The 24,873-nt window shown below is 47.4% G+C and overlaps 1 protein-coding gene across 1 annotated transcript; it reads left to right on the forward strand.

Annotated features, from left to right (window-relative positions):
• Positions 1-1,156: 1,156 nt before the first annotated feature.
• On the forward strand, positions 1,157-23,958 carry LOC146185507 (uncharacterized). Its single transcript, XM_084607845.1, has 9 exons — positions 1,157-1,205; positions 2,390-2,550; positions 5,826-5,990; positions 7,074-7,400; positions 8,614-8,782; positions 9,511-9,624; positions 11,293-11,723; positions 14,124-14,267; positions 23,531-23,958. Exons 1-9 carry the CDS (start codon positions 1,157-1,159, stop codon positions 23,864-23,866), a joined length of 1,896 nt encoding a protein of 631 aa, XP_084463971.1. The 3' UTR covers positions 23,867-23,958.
• Positions 23,959-24,873: the final 915 nt, after the last annotated feature.

Here is a 24,873-nt window from a genome sequence, read left to right on the forward strand (position 1 = left end):
TGGGGCATCTTTCCAAGCAAGTATATTGTGCGACTTGTAATTCAACGCAGGTTTACGGGGACAATGTATTTGTTAGATACAGTCAAGAATTCGAAATAGCCGAGTTCGATATGTCTCAGCTCGTCTGTATATGGCCCTCTAATACTCTCAGTTTAATGTCTCTGTGCTGCAAATTCGCAATGAAGGCATCACGGTGGAGGGTTCCCTATTAACTTCAACCTAGTTAAAAAAGTAGATAATTTAGCTTCCTTCCCGTGTCAACTGACATATAGCTCATTAACAATTCTGCATTTCATCTCCATTCGAATGCGACTGCTGCGGCCGTGATTCTGTCCCATCTCATTTAGGCTCTGTAAATGATCGCCGACAACAACGAACCAATGCGGCGGGTCGCACGACGCTCCTTATACAAGTGCCGCGATCTGGCACGCTGGAAGTTGATATGAGGATGTTGCTTCAGATTTTTAGCGTGTGCCTAGAAATAGTTATGAGCATAAACGAAGTAGCGATTACCTAGTTTGTCATGTTGTCCACGAGCTCCCATCACGTATTTTTTTTTTTAGAAAGTCAACGCATTGCGACGTGCCAGAGGTTACCATTGTCACAACTAATCATCAATTTGAGTCGTACTCCGAAAACCACGATCCACAAGTGGCAAGAAGAGGTGTTGAAAACAACTGCAGAACTTCGTTTCAATGTGTTGCTAGAGTGTACTAGTATTCTAGTACACTCTAGTGTTGCTGACGTGTTTTATGATGATGATGATGATGATGAAAACATTTATTGATATTGGCTTAGATGGAAGGCTGGTCGGGTCCCTAGTCCGGGACACCGTTGGTAAAAGCCGCTGCCCGTGCTCTTTCGACGAGGGCTCGTTGTTCCTCGAGATCCGAGCTGGACAGGACCGCCTCCCAGCTTTCCCACGTTGGCTGATTTATTATGCCAATACTGGTATTTTGTTGACAAGCCGATCATTACTTTTTGTACCTGTCCTATGCCAAAGTCAGAAATAGAGAAAGAAAAAGCCTGTTTTTTTTTTTTTGTGTATATATATCGGCTGCTGGTGTAGTTGAGAAAGAGGAAGAGGAAGTTGCTGCATCGAGTCTATTTTTTACAGCAACGAGCCCAGAAAAACTCGTCGTTTCAGCTACGCGGAATGAGCGACGATGAAAGCCTCATGCAGGAGCCTGAAGGGGCAGAGATCCGTAAGTGAACAAGGCTCAAGTAGCGAGCTTAGCCAGCACCAAACAGTGTTTTCATGATTGGCTTAACCTATACTCTTTTCTTCTGCAGGCGTCCGACTATTCATTGACCATAAGTGTGAGCCATGAACGATGTGGTCTCAGTATGCGGGTTGGGACTTTGACATTTTGTAGTCGGCCATCTCTACGTGTTTAGATATCATGATAGTGTGCTGCGTACATATGTGACGCGTTGCTAGGGCGCGCTGTGAGTCTGATAGTGCAGTCCAGAAGGAGGGGGCAAGATGGTTGCAAGAATAAAAATGCATATTTACAGGCCATGTGATGGCCAAGCTGGTAAGTTTCTTCCCAGTGGAGTGGCGGCATGACAAGTAACGTGTAGCCCACTACTAGACCGCGCATTTTACCTATAGCACTGCGGAAGACTATAATGGCTCCCTGGCTTATTGCACGTCCTCAATGAGGCGCACATGACTCTCTTGCGATGCCCTGCTGATCTAACTCCATCACGAGCTTAGTGTTGATGCAACCAGTTTACTGCATGTCCTGTACATGCGATGAGCATTTAGCTGAGTTCTTTGTTCCATAACACCGCTAAGTGCACCGTACGTAGTTTTTTTTATTTCTAATAGCTTTTTTTTTTGTATTTGTAACTACTGTATGGTGATAGTATATAAAATATTTCGTAGCTGCGTGATTTTAACCTGCCTTAAACATTCACCACACCTTGCTAGAAGAAACTGTATTGCTGTGAATTTGCAGAGCTTCGATCAAACATCGATTTTAGGAACCACTGCGATTAATCTTATGCCTGTAAAATTGTAAAGTTTTGCTGAATTTTCGCACAAAGGAACAATCAAGAAGCGATGTTTTTTCACGGCATCATGCATTCCAGAAAGATAAACGCCCCTTCGATGGAAGCAAATTTAACTTCGCTTCTGTTTTCTTTCCCCTATTTTTCATTTCTTTACTTTTTCTTTTCTTTGTTTTAAATGTCTTTTCCTAATTCCATTCTTTCAATTCTTTCAATTCTTCATTGTTTAATTCCTTCCTTCCATTCTCCCCTTTCCTTCCCTTCCCTTCTTTTCCCGACCGACCGACCGACCGACCGACCTACCGACCGCCCGCCTGTCTTCCCTTCCATGCCTCATCTTATCGTACCGTTTCCATTCTCAATGTATGCGCAGAACAGCCTGCCGTCGGGCCCAGGGCTGCGGTGGTACTCGGGCATGCCGGCACCACCGGAGGGCTGGCCTACCACCTTTCGTGCGTCGCTCTGCTGGCATTCGCCTCTCTGCCACTTCTCGCCGTTGTCGGTCTTGCCGGGCTTCTCTACTACAACTCGTGGGTACGCATGCTGAGTTCGTACTTTGCTGAGTGGAATAATTTGGGTAAGTTTTAATAATTGCCGCTTACTTCTGTTTTATATGAAAAAAAGTTTAACATGGAAACTGGATAATATAATTTAGAAAATTTTATATAACTATTTTGTCAAGCAAAGCAAAAAAAGAGCGCGGCCAACCGCTTTCACGCTCATAATATAATACAATAATTATCTGGAAAGGCCAGCTCATGCATGCACCGTTTAGCTGTCACTGCCAGTGAGACGAGAGCGGAGTATGCCCTCCCGACGAAATTCACCCTATTCACTCTTTCCTCAAGCATCAAGTCCGGAAGGGATTGAGATTTGTGATATGTAGTGATATCACCCTGGAAATCTGCGATTAGAGTGGACGCATATCTGCGCATTTCCCACCTGTGCGTACGCTGCTTCTTTGTCACACTTGGGCCGGCAGGCGACAAGCAAATGAGCGAAATTTGTTCATGATCGACCGAATAATTATAATTAATGGACTGCACCGAAAGATAAAGATTTCTGCGCCTTTCCTTATCTCATAGCCAATCTCTCTTTCATCTCGAAATCTATCGCTCGTGTGAACAGTGTTTGGGGCTTGAGCAATCGTGATACTGCGACGCATGATCGTATAGCTACCAATCAGTGAACACACCAACCTATCAAACGGGAGCTAAATTTCTAGCTTCCAATTTGGTAGTATCAGCAGCAGCTTTTAACCACCGGGCTTTTAACATCGTCGTAACTTGACGTTGTCAAAATAACTTGTGGGCGAAAACTTTTGAGCAGATGGTAGTTGGCAGGTGATATAGTCGGACAGTGATTGGTCGGCTAGTTGTGTGAAGTGATGCGACCACATGAAATGGTCGAGTTGGCAGCGCCTGCGAATTCGGGATTCATTTTTATTTAGATGGCAATTGTAGCCTCCGGGATCCTTGCATCCCACTCAGACACGCCACTCCTATTGGCTACGCAGTCATGTACATGCTACTCGGTGAAAATCAGTTTAATGTCTATGCCCCGCGGTCTTTAACATAACGTGGTAGACTACTGCACTATACTGATCAATATGTATGAGATAAGACAGGGATTATTGATTCAGCGAGCAACAAATTGTATATACGCGAATGAGGGTCCGCAAGAGGTACTGGCCGACAGCAGCCGTTAATGCTGTCGCCTCATAACCTTGTAGACGCAGCTTAAGTGACCTCAATTGTTTAATTAAAATTGAGTGAGCAACCGCAAAGTTTCTGATGTGCTTGACGTCGAGATACAATAGATACAATAGAAACATCAACTTGGTTTGCGCTGTCTTCCCATGAAAACACCAACAAAATTACTTCATCAAAGTTTTTGCACCTAAAGAGCGTCACCGACAAAGAGACCCCTGATGATTGTGTGCATGTACATCCCGGAAAAACGCCCGACGGCTCACTTCCCCTCGCATTCAAGACCAGCAACGTAGCTTTGCCGGATGTTATATATCATACGCCGACGCGATATACAATACACGCCTACAAAGGGGGCGTGGATTCGGGAGCCTATCAACAGACGGTTCTACTAAGCGCAGAAAAGGTTGTAGAGATATTTGGGCTGTATGGTGCCACTGAACGATCCGCAGTACTGCATAAGTTACGAAGTAACCTCGTCGGAGCGACGGCACCTCAGCGGCACCATAGAGTAAGACCACCGTAGAAAGAGGACACTCTCATAGGGCCCCAGTAGACGACTTTAGTTCTCAGCGCACCTAGCGGTGCCGATGAGCCGTGCCAGTCACACAAAGAAGCGCCTCAAATCACCGAATCACAGAGGCCGCAATTTTACTTGTCGTTTTATTTTTAACATGCATCGTATAGCTTCATGCCGGCGCTTGCGCTGAGTTGCCGTTTGCATCTTAAGTCAATGGAGCTGGGAAAATTCCGCAACCGATGAAGCTGCGCCGCTGCGGCCGCATCTTTGTTTACGAATAAATTTATAGACGAATAAAGCTAAACCTTCGGGATCGGGCGGCTGCAGCGGAGCATTCCACCTGTTTACGTTAATTAGTTTCAAGTAGGCGGAAGAAACAATACCAGTGATTACCTTCAGTTCAGTCGTGTCAGCCTCTTTGTGACCCTATTGACCACATCACGCCACACTTTCTGGTCTCTCCCACTATCTTCCTAACATCACATAACTACATCTGCAGCGCCTCGAGGATGCCATCCAGCCATCGCGTTCGCTGCCTACCCCTTCTCCCGTGACCCTCAACGTTTCCCAACATCAAATCTTTCTCCAGCGACGCCTGTCTTCTCATCGGATGACCAAAGTAGCTGAGCTTTAACTTTAGAATTTGACCCTCCAATGAGCAATCAGGGTTTATGGTCGACAATATCGACTGATTTGATCTTCTGGCCGTCCAAGGAACTCTCAAGAGTCTCCGCCAGTACCACAATTCAAACGCGTTACTTTACGTGACATCTAAGAACCTTCACTTAATTGTAAGCGGGCAGAAAGTTGAGGTTTTGTTCTTAAATCTTGGGCCATCGTAGCTGGAAAATAAAATATGGAAGGAGGGCTATCTGAGCATGTTTGTATCACTTATTATACGGGCTGAATATTGTCTTTTGTTAAATAGCCTTTCCGAAAGCCAGCCTATTCTTCCGATGCATTCAAGCAAAATTGAGGTAGGTTGCCTTGATTATATTAGCGATTACCTTGGTAAACACCTTATAGGCCTCTGGGCGTTAGTTAATTCGTCTGTATATTTTCAAGTATTTGAAATACCCTTTCTTATGGATAATGCCAAAGTTAGCATTAGACCAAATATCTGTCGCTCCCAAGGTCATGAAGCACTGAGTAAGCATGGTGGCCAATTTTTCAAGCTGCAGTGCAATAAGTTGCAGTGTCCGCAGGGCATCATCTACTCGCACGGCTAGCTATGCGTTCCTGCGCCATAAGGCAACGCACTTAAAAGCTTGAACGAAATTGTAGAAGTTAAGCAGAAAACAATAAAATGCCGAACGATTGTTATGCTGTGCCTCTGCGTTTGAATATTGAAACTAGAGAGGACATCACCTATTGAGACTTTGACTGCTCATTTTTGGCATGTTCCATACCAAAGAAAAGACTATGTACGTCACTTCGGTGTAATTGTCCTGCTCTATGCGGCGCCAGAATTATGCACAAAATTTTCTGGTGCGCGACGCGTTTGACATTAGACAATACCGTTACTAAGCTTGGTGCAGGAACGAGCGAATAACGGAGGCAGTGCTGCGGTTCCCACGCAGTTGGCGACCAGTCGAGTCCGCCCTGAGGACTTGCCGTGTGAGACCACGGGCTGCCAGCGACTGGGGCACTTCCTGGAGACCTCCATCAACCGATCTGCCGACGCCTGCGACGACTTCTACGGATACGTGTGCAGCAACCAGATGTACGAGAACACTTTCAAAAAGGTGCGCTTTTTTTTTCTGGTCTGTACTTCGTTGAAGGAAGTCATCTCCCGCTAGGGGAGACAGTCTGACGAACTTTCTGCATAGTCTTGTGCACAAAAACTCGCCCCTGTTGTATACATGCATGCAGCTTTCTGGACAGATTGCTAAAAATCACCTTGCCGCCGAAACAGGGAGCTTGGATAAACATTAAATTATGGTGTACGTGTGCGCGCGCACCTCGTGACTTCGGTTTTCAGCAGTATCCTGCACGCAAATGCAGGATGCTGTAGTTGCATGCATTCATTTGTAAAAAAAAAAAAAAACAAAAAAAAACAAAAAAAAAAATAAGGTTCAAAATATGATTGCGTCAGTAGTACTGCTATTATCCCCCTTCTCGTCTCCCATGACGGCGCCGTACAACGGTTACCATGACTTGGTTCGGTTTGTGGGGTTTAACGTCCCAAAGCGACTGAGGCTATGAGAGACGCCGTAGTGGAGGACTCCGGGAATTTCGACCACCATGAGTTCTTCCCAGGGAAATAGAGCAGTGAAAACATTGACCCACTGCCAAATTTTTGCATCGCGGTTGCAAAGACAGATAATGCGGAATCGAATTACGGTCGCTGAGGTCTCGTTGCGGTAAATGTGCGATGCAAACGCCCCCGTGCGCTGTGCGGTGACAGTTTAGGGTCTGGAGCGAGCTGCTAGCAATCACTTTGGGCGTAAGCTACCCTAAATCCTGTGCGCTAAGGCAGTTTATTCTACTAAGAGATGACGGAATGAAATGCATAAGTTTAGCTGACCGTTTGGTTGGTCTATCTTGCGCTCTTCTTTTGCTGAATAAGCGACCGTCACACAAGAAAACATTTGCTAGCCAGTTAGGCCAGAGGAGAGCGACAACCTCCAAATCTCTTTGACTCTGCAGTCAACGACATGACGTGGGCAAAAATCATTTGGAGGCCCTCCCGACGCCGTCTTGTAACGTTGCAATGCGCAGCCATGGAACATTAACCATAACACATCGTACCGTAGGGCTAACTTTCCCAAGCGCCCTCACCATTTATATACAGTGATAGGCGCTAGCAGACGACGCACTTGTCGCAGATGAGGAGGCAGCAAATGGCTAACCTGACATGGACGTTACGAGCCAGCCTGGTGCCAGCGCAGCGTCAGTCGGCACTGCAGAAGATGACGGCACTCTTCTGTTCGTGCGTGTCGCTTGTCTCCGAAAACCGGTCCGAAGGCGCCGACCTGTGGGCTTTCCTGGAAGAGCACGGACTCCAGCCGAGGTCCGTGAGTGGCAAGAAGCCTGCACGAGCGGACCGGCCTGACCCTCTGGAAAGCATGATCTACCTCTCGGTCACGTACGGCTTGCAGCCCATCGTGGCCTTCAGCTCGCATGGCGACAGTGACCACAACCGCTACCACCACGTGAGAACCCTTATCGGCTGGCGGTCGGGGTGTTGTTGAGAGCACGGAGCATCTTAGGTAATAAACCCCACGAGACTAGTCGACGATGAATGATTTATTTTTTTGTGTGTGGAGTACAAAGCAAGGGGCGGAGCACAAGACAACGATAGATAGACCCGGAATTTGTTACGTCCACTGCCTCGGAGGAGGGTATATATTTTTTTTAAACTACTGCTAAAGGCCTACGTGACATAGTGGGGGTGTTGGTGAAATAAGAACAATTAGGGATGTGCAAATATTCAAGATTTTTAAGTAGCGAATCACATGTCATATTTTTTGCACTGATTGAATGAAACAGAGCATAACAGTATAAAGAAAATATTTGAAACAAATCGAATACAATACTTGATTTGCAATTACATTTTGGATAACTGGCGCGACGCTTTGATCGCGCATGCCGTAGTTTTCTCGGATAGTTTTTTGAAAGGCAGGTCACATGGACACGTTACAAAGTACTTTAGCGTGATATGGTCAGCTTGCCCAACGTTGTCACGAGGGCCATTCTTGTGACGCCGTCCGCTACGGTCAGATATAAGGCCCCCAAGACTGTGCGACTCGACGGGTTTCACTCTATTTCAGGAAACACCACTTTAATGCCCGGTTTCGCATGCCATAACTTATAACTCTTGTGCCTCTCATGAATGTGGCGCTAACGTGCCCACCACCGTCGTCAATACAAATGGTCATTTTCAACGCTCTGGACATGACGGTCACCTAGTTGTTCGTGCTGCGTGCGGCAATCAGTTTGTCCTTGTTCGACAGCTACGGCTTTAACTCCCTTAGTTATAGCGTTTTGCTGTTTCGCATGAATATTGATCTTGTAGAAATTTTCGTGCAAGGAGAGAATTCGCGTGATTATTCGATTCATATACGACACCTTATTTTTATTCAGTATTCGATTCAAAGCTAGGCTATTAGTGTTTGATTCTGTTTCGAAAAAGCACCACTCGCAAAAATCTAGAAAACAAATAGGAAAAAGAAAATCGCAGCCCTTTGAGGTGCTTTCGCACTGGCCAGTCGCGGAGGTCGCGCGACTGAATTCGTTACGTAGTAGGAGACCCGAACAAGTCGCCAGCGACTCGTTTGAGGGTGTCGTTCCCTGACCAATTTGTTGTGTGCAGCGGCATAAGGATAACTGTTTTTTTTTTTTTTTTTTCTCCGATCCGTCTTGTAGCTGGACATCAGCCCCGCTTATAATGTCTGGCAAGTGAAGCGGCAGAACATGAGTGAAAACAACGACCTATCAAGCTTCGTTGTGCAGCGTATGTCTGTCCTGGTGCCTCCCCTGGACAGGGAAGCCGTGTTGGAGCTCAGCACGGATATCATTTTCACTGAAAGCCAAGGTTTGTCTTCGGCTTCTCCGCTAGTATAGTATAGCACGCTGACAACCTATAATTTCACTTCAATTTTTTAAAGGATTGCATTTTGTGTTGTACTTTCCTTACTGATGTTAAATTAACTTCATAACAATGATTGTATTCTTAAGAGTTTGCTTTCAACTGATTTGTTGCGTGCTTTGTCAATTTGTGCCTTTATTCCGCGCTCGTGTTTCACCGTGTAAAATCAAATATTTCACGATAGTCAATATTTACTGTAATATTGCTCACTATACATTTTCTAGCGAACAAAGAATGTTCGGTGTGTACCGAGTAACAAAACGAATTTTTAAACGAATTTTAATTTTCTTGAGTTCCCTCTATGCCGCTTACACAGTTGTACATTGCTAGTCAGTGCGCCTGCGCTATAGTTATAACTTACGCTCGCTCTCGCAGCCGGAAGTGTTCGCGCTAAGAAAAGTATTTCGGATCATATGACACAGATATCACATTAAGACATTAATATGACGTGTAGTCGCTGTGGCCTACACCAAACGTCGATAATTGTTTTGCGATTTTCGGAGTGTTTCCAACTGGTTATACGTGTTAACAGCATAACCATACAGGGTGTCAACTGACTCAACGAGGTTAAGCTGCAAATCAATAAATTTAACTTAACAACCGGCCCTGCGGTGCCAAGCAAAAAAAAAAAAAAAAAAAAGCTTCACGTTTGTTTCTGTTCCTCGCCCATGTAGTCGTGGTTTTCCTGGCTCAAGTGAACAAGTCCCTGGAGGAAACCAAGCAGATTAGTTCATTCTGGACACAGATAAAGGACCTGGGCGGCTACTCAAAGGACGCCGTGAGCTCCCGTAAGTCCATATAGCACCCGCCACCTGCAAAGAAAAAGAAAAGCCTTTCTTATCGCGAAAGTATAAGCAGCCAAATGAAAATGTGCAACACGTTTGTGTACCCGCCGCGGTGGCTCAGTGGTTAAGACACTTGGCTACTGAAGTCGAGTACACGGTTGGAACACAACCGCGGCGCTCGAGTTCGAATACCCAGGTGGTCGAAATTTTTCTGGAGCCCTCCCCAATGTACGGTACCTCTTGCTCTCCTTCAACCCCACTTTCCTCCCTTCCCCTACAATGCGGTTCAAGTGCGCTCGCAGAAGTGTGACAGTTACCGCGCTTGACAGCTACTCATTTTTGCTGCTATTTGGGCATCCCTGTGTTATTTTATATCTATTTTTAATACAAATAAATTTAAAATGGTTTTTCCTTCGTTCTTTGAGTATGTTTTCGTTTTCTTCTTTGCTCCTCTTTCTCGCCAAGTGTTCAATAGCCTCTAATGAGAAACCCGCAAAAGAGCGAATCTAGGTCGCATGTTTATTGCTCGTTTCTCCCGCTCGCTCTGCCAGAGCGTTGGCTGAGCGTGATCCGCCGCGGCTCCCATCCTTCGTCGGCGGCCGAAGACAGCGTGTACGCGCGGCCCCTAGCCCTGGCGCTGCTTACGCGGCTTCTGAGCGACCGCGGCGGGATGGAAACGGCACGCCGGCTCATCTGGTGGGGACTGGTGCGTGAGCTGGCGCCCTACGCCAGTGGCCGATACCTGCCCAAGGACCCGGATAAACTGGACCGATTTTGCGTTACGCGGGTGGCTTCCGTGTCTCGGCTCGCCATCATGGCAGTGCATCTCTTCAAAGGTTAGTGCGCTGCGACAACGCAGATGGATCAGAGGCGGGGGTGTTTCAGGATAACTCGACCATGTTTACAAAGCTGAGGTGGTCGAAACTTCTGGAGGCCTGTGTATCTCATAGACATGAGTCGCTTTGGGACGTTAAACCCCCTAAACTAAAACTAAACTAAATTCAGTTGCCTTGAACGCGAGACACAAGTTATTCGCAAGCCATTCACAACTGCACAGTACAACAGTTGTCTACATCATGAGAGGGATTTACGATTTATAATGTGCAATGCTAAAAGCCGTAGGTCGTTTTCACGTGCAGCGTAACCACTTCTGAGAAATAATGAAATTACATTGCTCTTTTGTAGAGAATATGTAAAATTATATAGATTACCTTGCTGACTAATATTCACAAAAAGCAATAAGTTTACGCTACTATTTTTTTCAAACAGATATTTTTCCTTGACTCCCATTATTGTGCATATAAAGAAATATCGTTCACTGTCCGCAGCTCGAAGAAATATTTTGAATTTCTTAATTTCTCTGACAGTAGTGACCTTCAGACAGAGCGTCGAAAATTTTGCTCTTGTTCTCCCTTTATGTTACCTGGTAGCCTCGTGGCAGACAACCTGATTGATTGAATTATTGAACCAGAGGCCGAATGACTATGATTACTGAGTAAGTGACAGTTTTGGAGAGTGAATAGTGATAAGTAAGCGGTTGAATCAACGGTTATGTGATTAAACAAATTGATGAGAGGAGCAACCAATTATTATACTAATGAATGAGAGCATCTGTAGGCAGCGGCGTATGACTGAATGACGGACTGACCTCACTGGATATTCCACTCACAGCCGTCACGCCCAGTGCTGTCTCCAGCGCCGGGTCTATGGCGGACCGCGTGCGGGAAGCGCTGCTAGAGGCGCTCCGCTCTTCCCCGTGGCTTCGGGGTGGACCGACACGCCACATGGCGCTCCGTAAGGCGGCCTCCATGGCGCTCAGTGTGGGCTTCCCCGCCGGCCTGTCGCGCGAGTCCGAGCTAGACGCGTACTTCGCCCCACTGCGGGACGTGCGCGCCGACCGATCTCTGTCGTCATGGCTCGCGCTGCGACGCTTCCTGCAGCGTCGCAAAGGTCCCGCCGACGACGCGACAGCGTCGCATACGCACAAGGTGAACGCCTACTACCTGGCCGATAACCGCGTTATGGTTCCGGCCGGCATCATCCAGGAGCCCGTGTACTTCCACGGGGCCGCCGATGCCTACAACTACGGCTCACTGGGACAGGTGCGTGGTGGCCACCCACTGGCCTGTTAATCCCCTGTCTGGAATCTCGACTTATAAATTCTTTAAATATTATAACTTTTAGTAATCTATCTAATCACTGAACCACACCTCCCAGACTTCTACTTTTCCTGCTGCAACACAACTCAGGCGCCAGCAATACAGTGAGGCTATTTTTCTTGCTTCTATTTTGCTTGTAAGACAGCCTGTCTAATACTCACTAGGCAAAAAAACGTTTACACGAGCATACTGCTGGACCTCAAAGGTCAGATATGATCGAACGTTTTGAGAACAACTATACAAAATTAGTCGTGGTTTAGCTCGGGTTAGCCTTAGTTGAACTGCGAAAGCAATGGCGGAAGGTTCTTTTGCCTGATACATTATTCCCCTCTCACGCCCTATCAGCGTGATGTGCTACATTATTGGGGACACCTAATCTAAATTTTAAGGGTATGACCCGAGAGCATAAGCTACCAGCCCACATATAAAGTCAAGCTTCAACCAAACGGTATGAACGTGCCTGCGTGTCGTAGGGGTAACGAGAAAGCAAACGGTTCTGGCTGATTCTGATCTCATCCTCTCATATGAAAGGGGCGACCTGAGTTGGCAGCTCCTGCCCGTGACATAGGGGTTAAGTGAGCTCAAATGTCATGGCAGGCTGATTTTATTGCGATAGCAATACTGCGCTGGGTTTCAGCTCGTCGCGTCGTCCCGGGATGGGCCACGTTCGACCTTGAACAGCCGCGAAGAAGATGAGGAAGAAGAACTCTTAGTCACCGACAGCTAATGCTTTCGCTCCACATTCGGTTCAGCAGCATTGAATCCTTCTCATTTATATGTGGGCTGGAAGCTTACGCTCTCGACTCATACTCTTAAAAAGAATGAGCTTAAGTTTCCCCAATGATGTAGCACCTTACACTGATAGGGCGTGATAGGGGAGTAATGTAGAAGGTAAAAAAAAGCTTCCACCATTGCTTTGCAATTCAACTAAGGTAACCAGAGTTAAACCACAACTAATTGTTGTTTTTTTTTATGAGGAGACCGTAGTTACGCCTCTTCACGGCGTAGCTGCGGTCACCCGAGGTCTGGCTTTGGCTGTCGTAGTATTGCTTTCACAATAAAAATGGAGAGGCTCAAGTTTCATTCAACCAAGTTTCACGAACGTTAGTCATCGGCTGCAGTCGTAATCGATGCTGCCGCTTCGTTTTGGCTCGCTGCCGAGCATGGTAAGCTTTTCGGCAACGGACTAGTCTGGCTTCTCGTTGTTGGATAGTATCGGCAGCCTGTCTGGCACGGCTGCGGTCTCCGTCTTCAGCGACTGGTGTACGAGCATGGCGTATTTGCCTAGAGAGAGTGAAGGAGCAGTGCAGATTGAACATGATGAAGACGACGATGTTTACTGCACAGCACGAGAATATGTTGTAGTTTTCCACGGAGCGTGATCAGCGGCGGCAATTGAATAGTTGCAGTGTACTAGAATGTATTCTAGCACACTGTAACATAGTGCTTTCGTGCTTGGGCACGGCGATGAAGATGAGGATGTTGGCTACACAGCGAGAGAGTTTAGGGTCACAAGTGCATTATTCATTAGCCTTCACATTTGTTGATGGGAAGAGTAGAGCAAACACTCTTAACTACAAAGCCGCATCGATACTGTACACCACAGTTAGAACGCTGCGGCACTGCACGAATTTCGAATTGCTTTCAACTGGGGTGACTAAAGAGCTTTGCTCCTTTGGCTATCGAACAGTACGACCATTATAAGCGTGGTGGCCTTGATTTCACTGCCAAGGACACTCAGCGAAACTGTCCCCGCGCCATGACCGGAACAGACAAAAGTAACGACACCGAACCTAGAAAAAAGGAAACCTTGTGTCGAGCTTTGAAGTAATGTGCGTTAAGAATTACTCGACCACTAGTCAGTGCAAAACATTTTCTGGTTGTAGATGTGCCATTCCCGCTAAAATGAATAACATCCCCCGGTTCTCCGGTGCGCGTTCATTTTGGAAAGGCGCTTGTCTGTGGAAACACCATCCATGCATGCGCACACATCGCCTCAAACTCACCTGGTAGCCTTAAGAAAGCGGGAAGTGGACCTAGTTAATTATACATGCTGCTTGCGATGAGCTGAGCTCTTCACATACTGGAGGAAACGAGCTTCATCTTGTCCGTGTCCAGCTCCGTTTCGTAATTGATTTAGCGTGTCGGAAGCAGCATGTTAGCTTTGAGCGTCGGATGCAGCATAACAAATATACACAATTGAGTCACAACAACGTAGAGATAACCTTTTCCACAGAGAGAAGTACAAGAAATGTTTAATGTCCCAACGTCTTTGAGATCGATGCTGCACTGACACATTGTCTCCGGCTGATGTTCATGTGCGCTTACACGATGACGACGCAGGCCATGGGCCACGAGATGATGCACGCGTACGACACGACCGGCCGGAATCTGGACTACAAGGGCAAGCGCTGGGACTGGTGGAGCGGCGCGGCCAGGCGTGGCTACGAAGAAAGGCTGACCTGCATCCGCAGGAGCCACGTGAAGGTAAGAATGCGACTTCCGTCACCCGGTTTATTAAGAAAGCCTTTAATGGCTCATGCTGTCGTGGACAAAATGTGTCCCGCTTTTGTGGCGGTTTGATTGGCCGATGCGGGATGACGTCATAGAGGTATCGACCACTAACAGAGCACCACCACAGTATGCGCGAATGCGTGCCTTATATGGTGTCTGTGCAGCTCGATAAATAAAAGGGCAGTTCAGATGTCTAGTGGCAGCCATAAAGTTTCCGCATATTTTCTTTTTTTTTGCAACCGTCGCGTTCTCTTGATTTTGGCTAACACATTCTATCCAAGCGAAACGCAAAAACAGCCATTTTGCGGTTCGTTTTAGTTAGCGTTTAAGAGCCCTAGGTGGTAAAAATAATAGCCCGACCTCCACAAAGGTGCCCCTTCCGCTCTCTATTTTCTCGCTCCCGCATTCTTCTCTTCCCTCACGGCGCGGTTTAAGTGTCTACGAAGAAGTGAAGCAGTTACTAAAATCCTTTTGGTTTCTCAAAAACACGTAGCACACTATAAACGAAACGAAACCAATAACAATAATGGTTCGCAGGAAAGGTGCAGTATCTGTCACACGTGTCCTGTGGACACCTGACCGCATCGTAAGAGAAGGGAGGAAGGTGGAAATTAAAGTGGAGAGAGAGAAAGAGGAGCCGTACTGCAGGTAGAATAATAATAATTGGTTCACAGGAAGGAAAAGGCCCAGTATCTGTCCCACTTGTTCTGTGGACACGTGAACCGCACCGTAAGGGAAGGGAGGAAGGTGGGAGTGAAAGTGGAAAGAGAGAAAGGGGAGCCGTAGTGGAGGGCTACGGAGTAATTTCGACCACCTGGGGATCTTCAACGTGCGCTGACATCGCACAGCACGCGGACGCCTCTTCGTTTCGCCTCCATCGAAACGCAGCAGCCGAGGTCGGGATCGAACCGCGCATCCCGGAGTTAGCCGCTGTGGTGCATTGGTAAGACACCTGACTACTGTGCCGGAGTACACGGGGTATTCGGTGACGACACTCTCCAACACCTCACGGAGCTCGTTCTCTGCCGCGTCCACAGTACTCACGGTCGCGTACCCTTATCTCCCAAAACAACTTTCTGAGATTCCAGACATACATTTCACCCTTTATGCGGATGACTTCACTGTCTGGGCATGTCGAGGCAGTGACGCCACCGCCACCATAGAGACTCACCTCCAAACAGCCCTCAACACTATTGACACCTGTGTGAAGGAGAGAGGCCTATCATGCTCCCCGTCTAAATATCAGCTCTTCCTTTACCGACCCAACTCCACTCATCTTGATAGCCCACCTATTACTCTGGCACTCGGTACACAACCGATTCCCGTAGTAACTCAAATCAGAGTACTTTCTACTTCCATGGAGCACATGGAGATGTAATCAAAGCAGAGTACTCCCCTGATGGGGCTGGGACAGGTAGGTCACCGCCGCTTGCGGCGGGGGCTAGCCTGCCACAGAAGTTTTATCTGTTGTAGGCCGTCATTGTACTCGCCACCGTTTCGCTGGTGGACGACGGCCGTTGTTGCGGCGCGCGTCTTTCTCTGCCTTTTCCTTTTCTTTCTTCTTTATTTTCTCTTCTATCTGCACGAGGCAGCGGAGGTGGCTCAGCTACAGAGCCAGCAGGCCCATGCATTTTTTTTTTCCTTCTTCGTACAGACACAACACTCAAAGCAGTCCAGACTCATGTTCAACAAACTATTCGGCTCATCCGTCGTGTAGCACCTTGGAAAACAGGCCTTCATGAAAGAAATACACTTCACCTCACACAAGCATACGTTACCAGCAGAGTCGCATACGCTCTTCCATACTTACCCCTCACTAGAAAGGAACGTGATCGAGTGAACGCTTTACTCCGCAGTTGTACAAAAACAGCCCTGTGCCTTCTTCGCAGCATTTAAACACTCGCTTACTCAAACTTGGGCCCATAATACGTACAAAGAACTCCGTGAAGCCACACTGACAGCCCAGACAGCCTGCCTTTCGCGTACACCAGCAGGTCGCGCACTGCTCTCTTCCCTACAAATATCCCCAATATGACTCCCATTTGACGCATATCCCCAATGTGATGCAATTCGCTCCAAAATTTTGGTACCCCCCCCCCCCCCCCCCCCCCGCCTAAAAACATGAACCCAGAACGGGACGAGAAACGTAGAACAGCCAGGGCGCAAGCCTTATACAGACAATATGTAGAAGACCTCCAGTGTAGCATATGTAGATGCGGCCACTTATGCAAACACCGATCGTAAGATACTAGCAGTTACTAACAATCATGCAAAACTCTCTGCTTGCTCAATATTCTCACCGATTCTTCAACAGAGGCGGAGGAGGCAGCCATTGCGCTAGCCATGACATTCACAACCGTCTCGAAAATAATACCGGATTCTAAAACAGCTATTCTAAACTTTGCCACTGGTTTAGTGTCCCCCAACACCCACCGCATTTTGCGTTTTTAGCTACCCCGACAACCTTTCACCCTTATTTGGACACCCGCGCATGCGGGCCTTCCCGGTAATGAGGAGGCTCACTTCCTGGCCCGAGGTCTCACTTTCCAGGCTGTGGAGGAAAAGTCTTCCTCAGATGCAGGGGAGTGCCTGCTGTCCTTTCGTGACATCCTTACCTACCACCGCGAAAATAGGACTTACGCATCCCCTGCTCCGAATCTTACAATAACACAAGCTGCCCATTGGCGCAAGCTACAAATGCGCACAGCCCCGTGCCCCATTCTTCTCCAAGCCCGCTTTTCTAACCAGTTTTCTTCTTCCTACAAGCTCTGTGGCAAACCTGGCGACTTTCTACACACACTATTCACCTTCCCGAAGCCCCTGGGCTGCAACTGTGGTACTCGCGAAAAAAAAAAAAAAGATGGCACACCCCATTTCTGCGTTGACTACAGTCGACTGAACAACGTTACAAAAAAGACGTTTACTCCTTGCCCATAATAGACGAAACCTCTGGTCGCATTTGCACTGTGTTCTTGCTGACCTGAAGTGGACGAGTTGTCTTGTATACTTGGACGACGTGATTGTATTTAGCCCGAATTTTGAGGCGAGCCTTCGTCGCCTACTGAGGTACTAGCAGCCATCCAGTCGTCGGAACTCACCCTAAAAGCAGAAAAATGCCATTTTGCTTACGAAGAGCTGAAGTTTTTAGGCCATAATGTGAATCAAGCTGGAGTTCTGTCCAATCCTGAAAAAACAGTAGCTATAGCCAGTTTTCCGACACCGTGGGACTAAAAGAAAGTTCACCGCTTTCTTGGATTATGTGCGTGTTACCGGCATTTCGTGGAAAAAATTCTCGAAAACAGCCGCGCCCCTTACACTTCTGACTAAGGAGGATATGCCTTTCACGTGGGGAGCACCGAAAATACAAGCATTTCAAGAGCTTCAACGTCGCCTGCAGTCACCTCCAGTTCTAACATATTTATATGAAAATGCACATATAGAACTGCACACCGATGTTAGCAATGTCGGTTTGGACGCTGTCCTAGTACAGATACAGAACAGACAACAACGTGTGATCGCCTACGCTAGTCGGGCTTCGTCCAAGACCGAGGCAAACTACTATGCCACTGAAAAGGAATGCCTCGCCATCACGTGGTGTATTTCGAAGTTCCGACCATACCTATATGTCAGACCCTTCAAAGTGGTGACCGACCAACAAGCACTTTGTTGGCTGGAAAACCTCAAAGACCCATCTGCATGCCTCGCAAGATGGAGCCTACTACTTCAAGAGTATGACATCATTGTAACGTACAAGTTACGTCTTAAGCATTTAGACTCGGATTGTCTGTCCCGAGCTCCTGTGCAACCAGCTTCAGACGCCGCTGGTGATGACGCATTTCTGAATGTAATTAATTCTGCCAACTTTGCCGATAACCAATGCAACGTTATTGAGATTCACCAGGTAATCAACTTTCTTCAATGTTCCAGCATCATGATACCTATTTTTTTTTTTGTCGCACTTTACCTTCTCTGTGTCTACCTGACGGCATTCTCGCCAAGAAGAATTTTACCGCCAACAGTCGCCAATACTTGCTTGTTGTGCCAGAAAGCTTACGGGACGAAATGTTTCAAGCATACCACGACGAAACCGCATCCGGCACTTGGGAATCACTCGGACGCTATCAAGAATTAAATAACGGTACTACTGGCCACATTTGTCAAGCGCTGTGACGCATTATGTTCGAACTTGTCATGAATGCCAGCGCCGCAAGGTTCCGCCTGAGAAGCCAGCCGCTCTTTTAAAGCCCATTACACCACCGTTCAGACCATTTAAACGTATAGGGATGGACTTGCTCGGCTCATTCCCTAACTCCACATCTGGGAACAGGTGGATTATAGCACCTACTGACTACTGACTTTTGAAAATTGCAAAATTTCTCGTTCTTCACATTGTAATGCAACATGGTGAACCAGAGGTTCTGATTACAGACAGATGAGTGGCATTTTCTGCAGAGCTCGTCCAGCATATTCTTATTCTTAGTCGCACCAACCATCGCCGCACGCCTGCATACCACCCTCAAACAAACAGCCTAACGTAGCGTCTAAACAAGACCATTGTTGACATGTTGATGTATGTGGACGTCAATCACAACAACTGAAACGAAGTATTACCTTCAGGAAACAACCAACATGACTCCGTTCAGCCTAGTGTACGGCCGCGAAGTGACGACCACGGTCGATGCCACGCTACCCCATGTAGAAGAAAGTCCTAATGACGACGTCGCCTTTCTTCTACAGCGTGCCGAAGAGGCCCGCCAACTTGAACGGGTGCGAATTTAGTAGCAGCAATGGATCACTGCCTTGTCGTGGCGGAGGGGCTTGCGAAACTCGATGAAGTCGTGAGCTCTGCTGTGTAGGGCCACCCAAGATAGACAGGTCACGGCAGAGAGTTCTGACAAAATGTGATTCACTGGAGAAGGTAATGGCAACCCACTCCTGTATTTCCTGCCAAGAAAACCCTATGGCCAGTCACAATACCATTATCGATATGGCGCCGGAAGATGAGCCCCCCAGGTTGGAAGGCGTCCCACATGTTACTGGGGATGAACAAAGGGCGATTCCTAGTAGCTCCAGGACGAATGAAGCGGCTGGGCTAAAGCCAAAAGGACGCTCAGTTGTGGATGTGTCGGGAAGCGACCGGAAAGTCCGATGTTGCAAGGAGATATATCACATAGCAACATGGAATGTGAGATCTATGACGCAAGGTAAACTGGATATCGTCAAGCGAGAAATGGACAGATTGAACATTGATATCTTGGGTATCAGCGAGCTCAAGTGGACCGGAATGGGAGAATTTAACTCCGGCGACCATTATGTCTTTTATCGTGGGCACGAATCCAAGAGAAGGAATGGGGTCGCTCTCATAGAAAACAGAAGAATGGGCAAAGCAGTGCTAGGGTACAACCCCAAAAATGACCGAATGATTTCACTTCGGATCCAAGGTCACCCTTTCAACATAACAGTTATCCAAGTCTATGCACCGACCACTGCTGCTGAAGAAGCTGACGTTGAGAGATTTTATGCGGACCTACAATGCCTTTTAGACCGCACCCCATCATCAGACGTCGTTTTTCTCATAGGAGACTGGAATGCTAAGGTCGGGAGTGAAGAAATATCCGGAATTACAGGCAAGTTCGGTCTTGGTGCGCCAAATGAAGCTGGGCAGAGGCTAGTAGAGTTCTGTCAAGAAAACAACCTGACCATAGCGAATACTCATTTTCAACAGCACAAGAGGCGCCTGTACACATGGATTTCACCGGACGGTCTGTACAGGAATCAGATCGATTATATTATTTGCCGGCAGAGATGGAGAAGCGCTATACAAGCAGTAAAAACAAGGCCTGGGGCCGATTGTGGCACCGATCATCAGCTTCTTGTTGCCAAAATTAAGCTTCGATTGTGGAATACGCAGAAAACTAGAAGGCCTTTCAGGTATGATCTGGATCAGGTTCCATTAGAATATGCTGTGGAAGTGAGGAATCGATTTCAAGAATTAGATCTAGAAGACAAAGAGCCCGAAGAGATGTGGACTGATGTTCGTGATATAATACAAGAAGTTGCTACTAAGGTAGTTCCAAAGCAAAAGAAATGCGAAAAAGCAAACTGGTTATCTGAAGAGGCTTTGCAAATAGCTGAGGAAAGGAGGATGGCAAAAGGTATGGGGGAAAGAGAAAGATACAAGGTTCTCAATGCGGATTTTCAGAAAATAGCAAGGAGAGATAAGAATGCCTTCCTGAACATAGAGTGTCAAGCAGTTGAGGACAACAGCCAATTAAGGAACACAAGAGCTCTGTATAAGACAATCAAAGATATCAAAGGAAGCTTCTGTGCTAAGCTGGGCGTGATAAAGGACAAACGAGGCAAGGACCTCACTGAAGCCTCAGAGATAAAGAAGTGGTGGCAGGAATACACAGAAGAACTGTACAAGAAGGACCCGGATGTGCAAACCCAACATAGGACGGTTGTGATTACTGATCTCGAGCCGGGCATCCTGAAGAGTGAAGTTGAATGGGCCTTAGCCAGCCTTGCTAAGAACAAAGCTAGCGGAATTGATGGTATTCCAGCTGAGTTGCTTCAAAACCTCAACCACGACGCTGTTAACACACTGCATACATTATGTCAAAAGATTTGGACAACCCTGCAGTGGCCACAGGATTGGAGGAGGTCAGTTTACATCCCCATTCCAAAGAAAGGCAGTGCCAAAGATTGTTCCAACTACCGCACGATCGCGCTTATTTCGCATGCTAGCAAGGTGATGTTAAAACTCCTGCAAGGTAGGCTGCAGCAGTATGTGGATCGGGAGCTTCCGGACGTGCAAGCTGGGTTTCGCAAGGGCAGAGGAACTAGAGACCAAATTGCCAACCTTCGCTGGATCATGGAAAAAGCAAGAGAGTTCCAGAAACCCATTTACTTCTGCTTTATTGATTATGCGAAAGCGTTTGACTGCGTAGATCACAGCAAATTGTGGCAAGCTCTCCAAGAGATGGGAGTTCCAATTCATCTCATCTGTCTCCTCAGGAACCTTTATGAAGGGCAAGAGGCCACAGTCAGAACTGGGCATGGTCTTACTGATTGGTTTCCGATTGAGAAAGGGGTGAGGCAAGGCTGCATACTGTCGCCCTGCCTATTTAACCTATATGCAGAGTGCATCATGAGAAAGGCCGGTCTGGACGAGTCTTCAGCTGGAGTGAAGATTGCTGGAAAACGTATCAACAACCTTAGATATGCGGATGATACCACTTTAATGGCAGAAAGTGAAGTGGAACTCAAGAGACTTCTGATGCGCATACAAGAAGAGAGTGAGAAGTTTGGGCTTAAACTGAACATTAAAAAGACGAAGATCATGGCGTCTTGCCCTATCAAGTCCTGGAGCATCAATGGACAAGAAGTGGAAGCTGTGACAGATTTTCTGTTCTTGGGCGCCAAGATTACCTCGGAAGGAGACTGCAGCCATGAAATTAGGAGACGCCTGCTTCTGGGAAAGAGAGCAATGGTTAGCCTTGACCGCCTAGTAAAGAGCAGAGACATTAGTCTGCCAACCAAGATCCGTATAACCCGTGCTATGGTCTTTCCAGTTGTGATGTATGGATGCGAGAGTTGGACTGTGAAAAAGGCTGACCGCCGAAGAATTGACGCGTTTGAATTGTGGTGCTGGCGAAGACTCTTAAGAGTTCCTTGGACTGCCAGAAGATCAAATCAGTCGATATTGTCGACCATAAACCCTGACTGCTCATTGGAGGGTCAAATTCTAAAGTTAAAGCTCAGCTACTTTGGTCATCTGATGAGAAGAGAGGAGTCGCTGGAGAAAGATTTGATGTTGGGGAAGGTTGAGGGTCGCCGGAGAAGGGGTAGGCAGCGAACGCGATGGTTAGATGGCATTCTCGAGGCATTGCAGATGAAGCTATGTGATGTTAAGAAGATAGTGAGAGACCGGAAAGCGTGGCGTGACATGGTCCATAGGGTCACGAAGAGTCGGACACGACTGAACGCCTGAACTGAACTGAAGGATGAGATGCACAACGCTTACAACCTGCGACGGTGGACTGCAGAATATCTTCCAGGTGACCTTGCTTGGGTTTGGTACCGTATTCAACGACGTGGATTCTGTGAAAAACGCTTGTGCCGTTATTTCGGTCCCTACCGCGTTCTTAGACGCGTTGGTGATCTGGACTATGAAGTCGTTCCTCACGAAGAACCACAGCCTCGACGTCCCAAACGTTTTTAGGTGATACACGTGGTCCATCCGAAGTCTTTTCATGCTAGATAACTGTGGCACTATTCTGCCGCGCCCCTTCCTCAACTCAGTTTAGCATCGGGTCAATGCTTCCCGAATGAAGGGCTAATGTAGAATGCGCTGAAGACGAAGACGCCCAGACGTGGGGAAGAAAGAAGCGCGCTAGCTTCAAGATTGAGCGAGACCCCTGTGGCTGGATCCTGAGCCCAGCCTCGGACTCAACTGTGCGGGTCCTTGTATACACAATATGTCACCAGTACCGCCTCGGTCTCCTTATGCATCCTCCGGCACACCGCAAAACATCTCGTTATCGCAAGATTCTCTAAAGCCTGCTTCAGACTCGCACATTTCCCACTCCTGCCTTCTGCCACCTCATTCACTCAGCTATCTATCCCTCTCAGCTTGTCATTTCTGCCTGGCCAGAGCCAACCTTCCCCATATCACGTGGGGATGTGCTCACCATCCCCCATCAAAATCACTCAATATTCATTCAAAAGAGCAATGGGAGGCTGCCCTGCGCAGCCTAGCGCCTGATCTCCAGGACCAGATTCTGGATTGGGCTCAGAAGGCAGCGGAGGCCTACCCAGCATAGAACCTTCTCCTTCCCTCTGTGCACATTAGTCCCATGGGATAAATAAAGCCGTTACTCACTCAGATCAATAAACGTGAGCTGGAATTTCAGCGCTAGTACCCTTTGACCTGTTTGTGTTTCTACCCTGTTTTCGATCCCCATAGGCGCAAGATACTTCAGTATTGATCAACTAAGGACAGAAGTCTGTGAGACAACGAAGTCATGGTAACGTTGGTCGTCTGAAACAGGCCTCGGGATGTGGTTAGAGATAGATGAAGTGGCGCAGGGTGGTGCGAAAGTACTGGAAGGGCTCACACACGTGCACCCGATCAAGCGGACACAAAGGGACAGATGAAACCGATCCACGTTATGCCACCACGTGACTATAAAAATGAATTGGCAAATGACTCGTGCATTGGATACCGCACGCAGGTGGAGCACGACATGCTATCCTGGGAGTCCGGGCTGAGGCAGGACCCCGAGAACCTGGGAGACTTCGGAGGCGCCCGATTGGCATACGAAGCCTTCCAGTCACTGCCAGACAACAAGCGCGCCCTTTCTGTGGCGGGCTTTGGCTCCGAACAGCTCTTCTTCATCGGCCACTGCGTCAAGTGGTGCCGCTCGCTGACGGAGCACCGCAACCAGGGCTACGCCAGGGGTCGCTCGAGGTGCATTGTGCCGCTCATGCACATGCGAGAGTTCTCGGAGGCTTTCGGCTGCGATTCGAAAGCCTACATGAATCCGGACCGCAAGTGCTCCTTCTGGTAGAGAATCATCCTGAGACGTGGACTTCGCACGAGAAAGCAAGATGGATTATTAATTTTGTCTCACTTGTGTGTTTGTCATATAACGAACACTAATAAGCAATTTAAGGAAGCATGACATCGGAATAATTCAAAAGCACAGACTATTAAATAAATGGCTACTTATATACAGACGTTTTTCTCTCCCTCTTCTTTTTCCTTTCTTCTCTATTTTCTCTTCTGTCCGCACGAGGCAGCGGAGGTGGCTCAGCTACAGAGCCAGTAGTAGTCCCGTGCATTTTCTTTTCCTACAGCCAGAACAACAATATTGCACAGCACACGGATGCCTCTTCATTTCGCCTCCATCGAAACGCAGCCACCGCGATGGCGTATCGACCGAACTCGCACTTTCCGGGGAAAGGTGACACATACTGTTCCTTTCCTTTCCTGTAAAACAATTATATGTAGCACAGCAACGAACGCTGATAAGCGGCAAATGATGAGAGGCAAATGATAGGAAAGGAGGGGTAGACTTTTGCCAATGTCTTCTTAAGAGACATCTGAGAGACCCCCTAGTTTTCTTCTATTTTCAACCTGGTTAATTAGATCTCAACCATAAAATGATCACAGTACAAATTCATAACAGAATAATTGCAAAAGCTATGAAATATACGACGATGTGGTCATTTCGAGTTGATTGTGCTGCGATGAGGACATTATGCACGTTACAGAGCCTAATGATATGATGATAATCAACTAAAGCTAAAGGAATGTTTTATCTAGCAGCTGAAATTCTTTACAGCTCGGATTCATTTCTGGACATTTTCTTCACGAAACCCGAATGCCAGCCAGATATAGCAAATGGACGGGCGGCAACAGGTCCTCACAAGAAATTACTACATCCTTTACAAATCATTTGAATGACTTCGGAGGAAGGCATCTGCATCAACCTGCATGTGATTACGATGAAGTTCGGACGTTAGCAGTATTTTCGTGTTCAGAACTTCCTCTCCTGTTTCATTTGTATAATGT

This window comes from Amblyomma maculatum, chromosome 6 (genome assembly GCF_055883805.1).
Source record: "Amblyomma maculatum isolate TAMU_Amacu chromosome 6, ASM5588380v1, whole genome shotgun sequence".
In the NCBI taxonomy this organism is placed as follows: Eukaryota; Metazoa; Arthropoda; class Arachnida; order Ixodida; family Ixodidae; genus Amblyomma; species Amblyomma maculatum.

What these genes read in the sequence shown, in the direction of transcription:
- LOC146185507 (XM_084607845.1), top strand. Translation starts at nt 1,157, where the DNA reads ATGAGCGACGATGAAAGCCTCATGCAGGAGCCTGAAGGGGCAGAGATC. An exon ending in AAAGGACGCCGTGAGCTCCC is followed by an intron (nt 9,625 to 11,292) that starts GTAAGTCCATAT and finishes TTCCACTCACAG; the next exon opens with CCGTCACGCCCAGTGCTGTC. An exon ending in TCCGCAGGAGCCACGTGAAG is followed by an intron (nt 14,268 to 23,530) that starts GTAAGAATGCGA and finishes TACCGCACGCAG; the next exon opens with GTGGAGCACGACATGCTATC.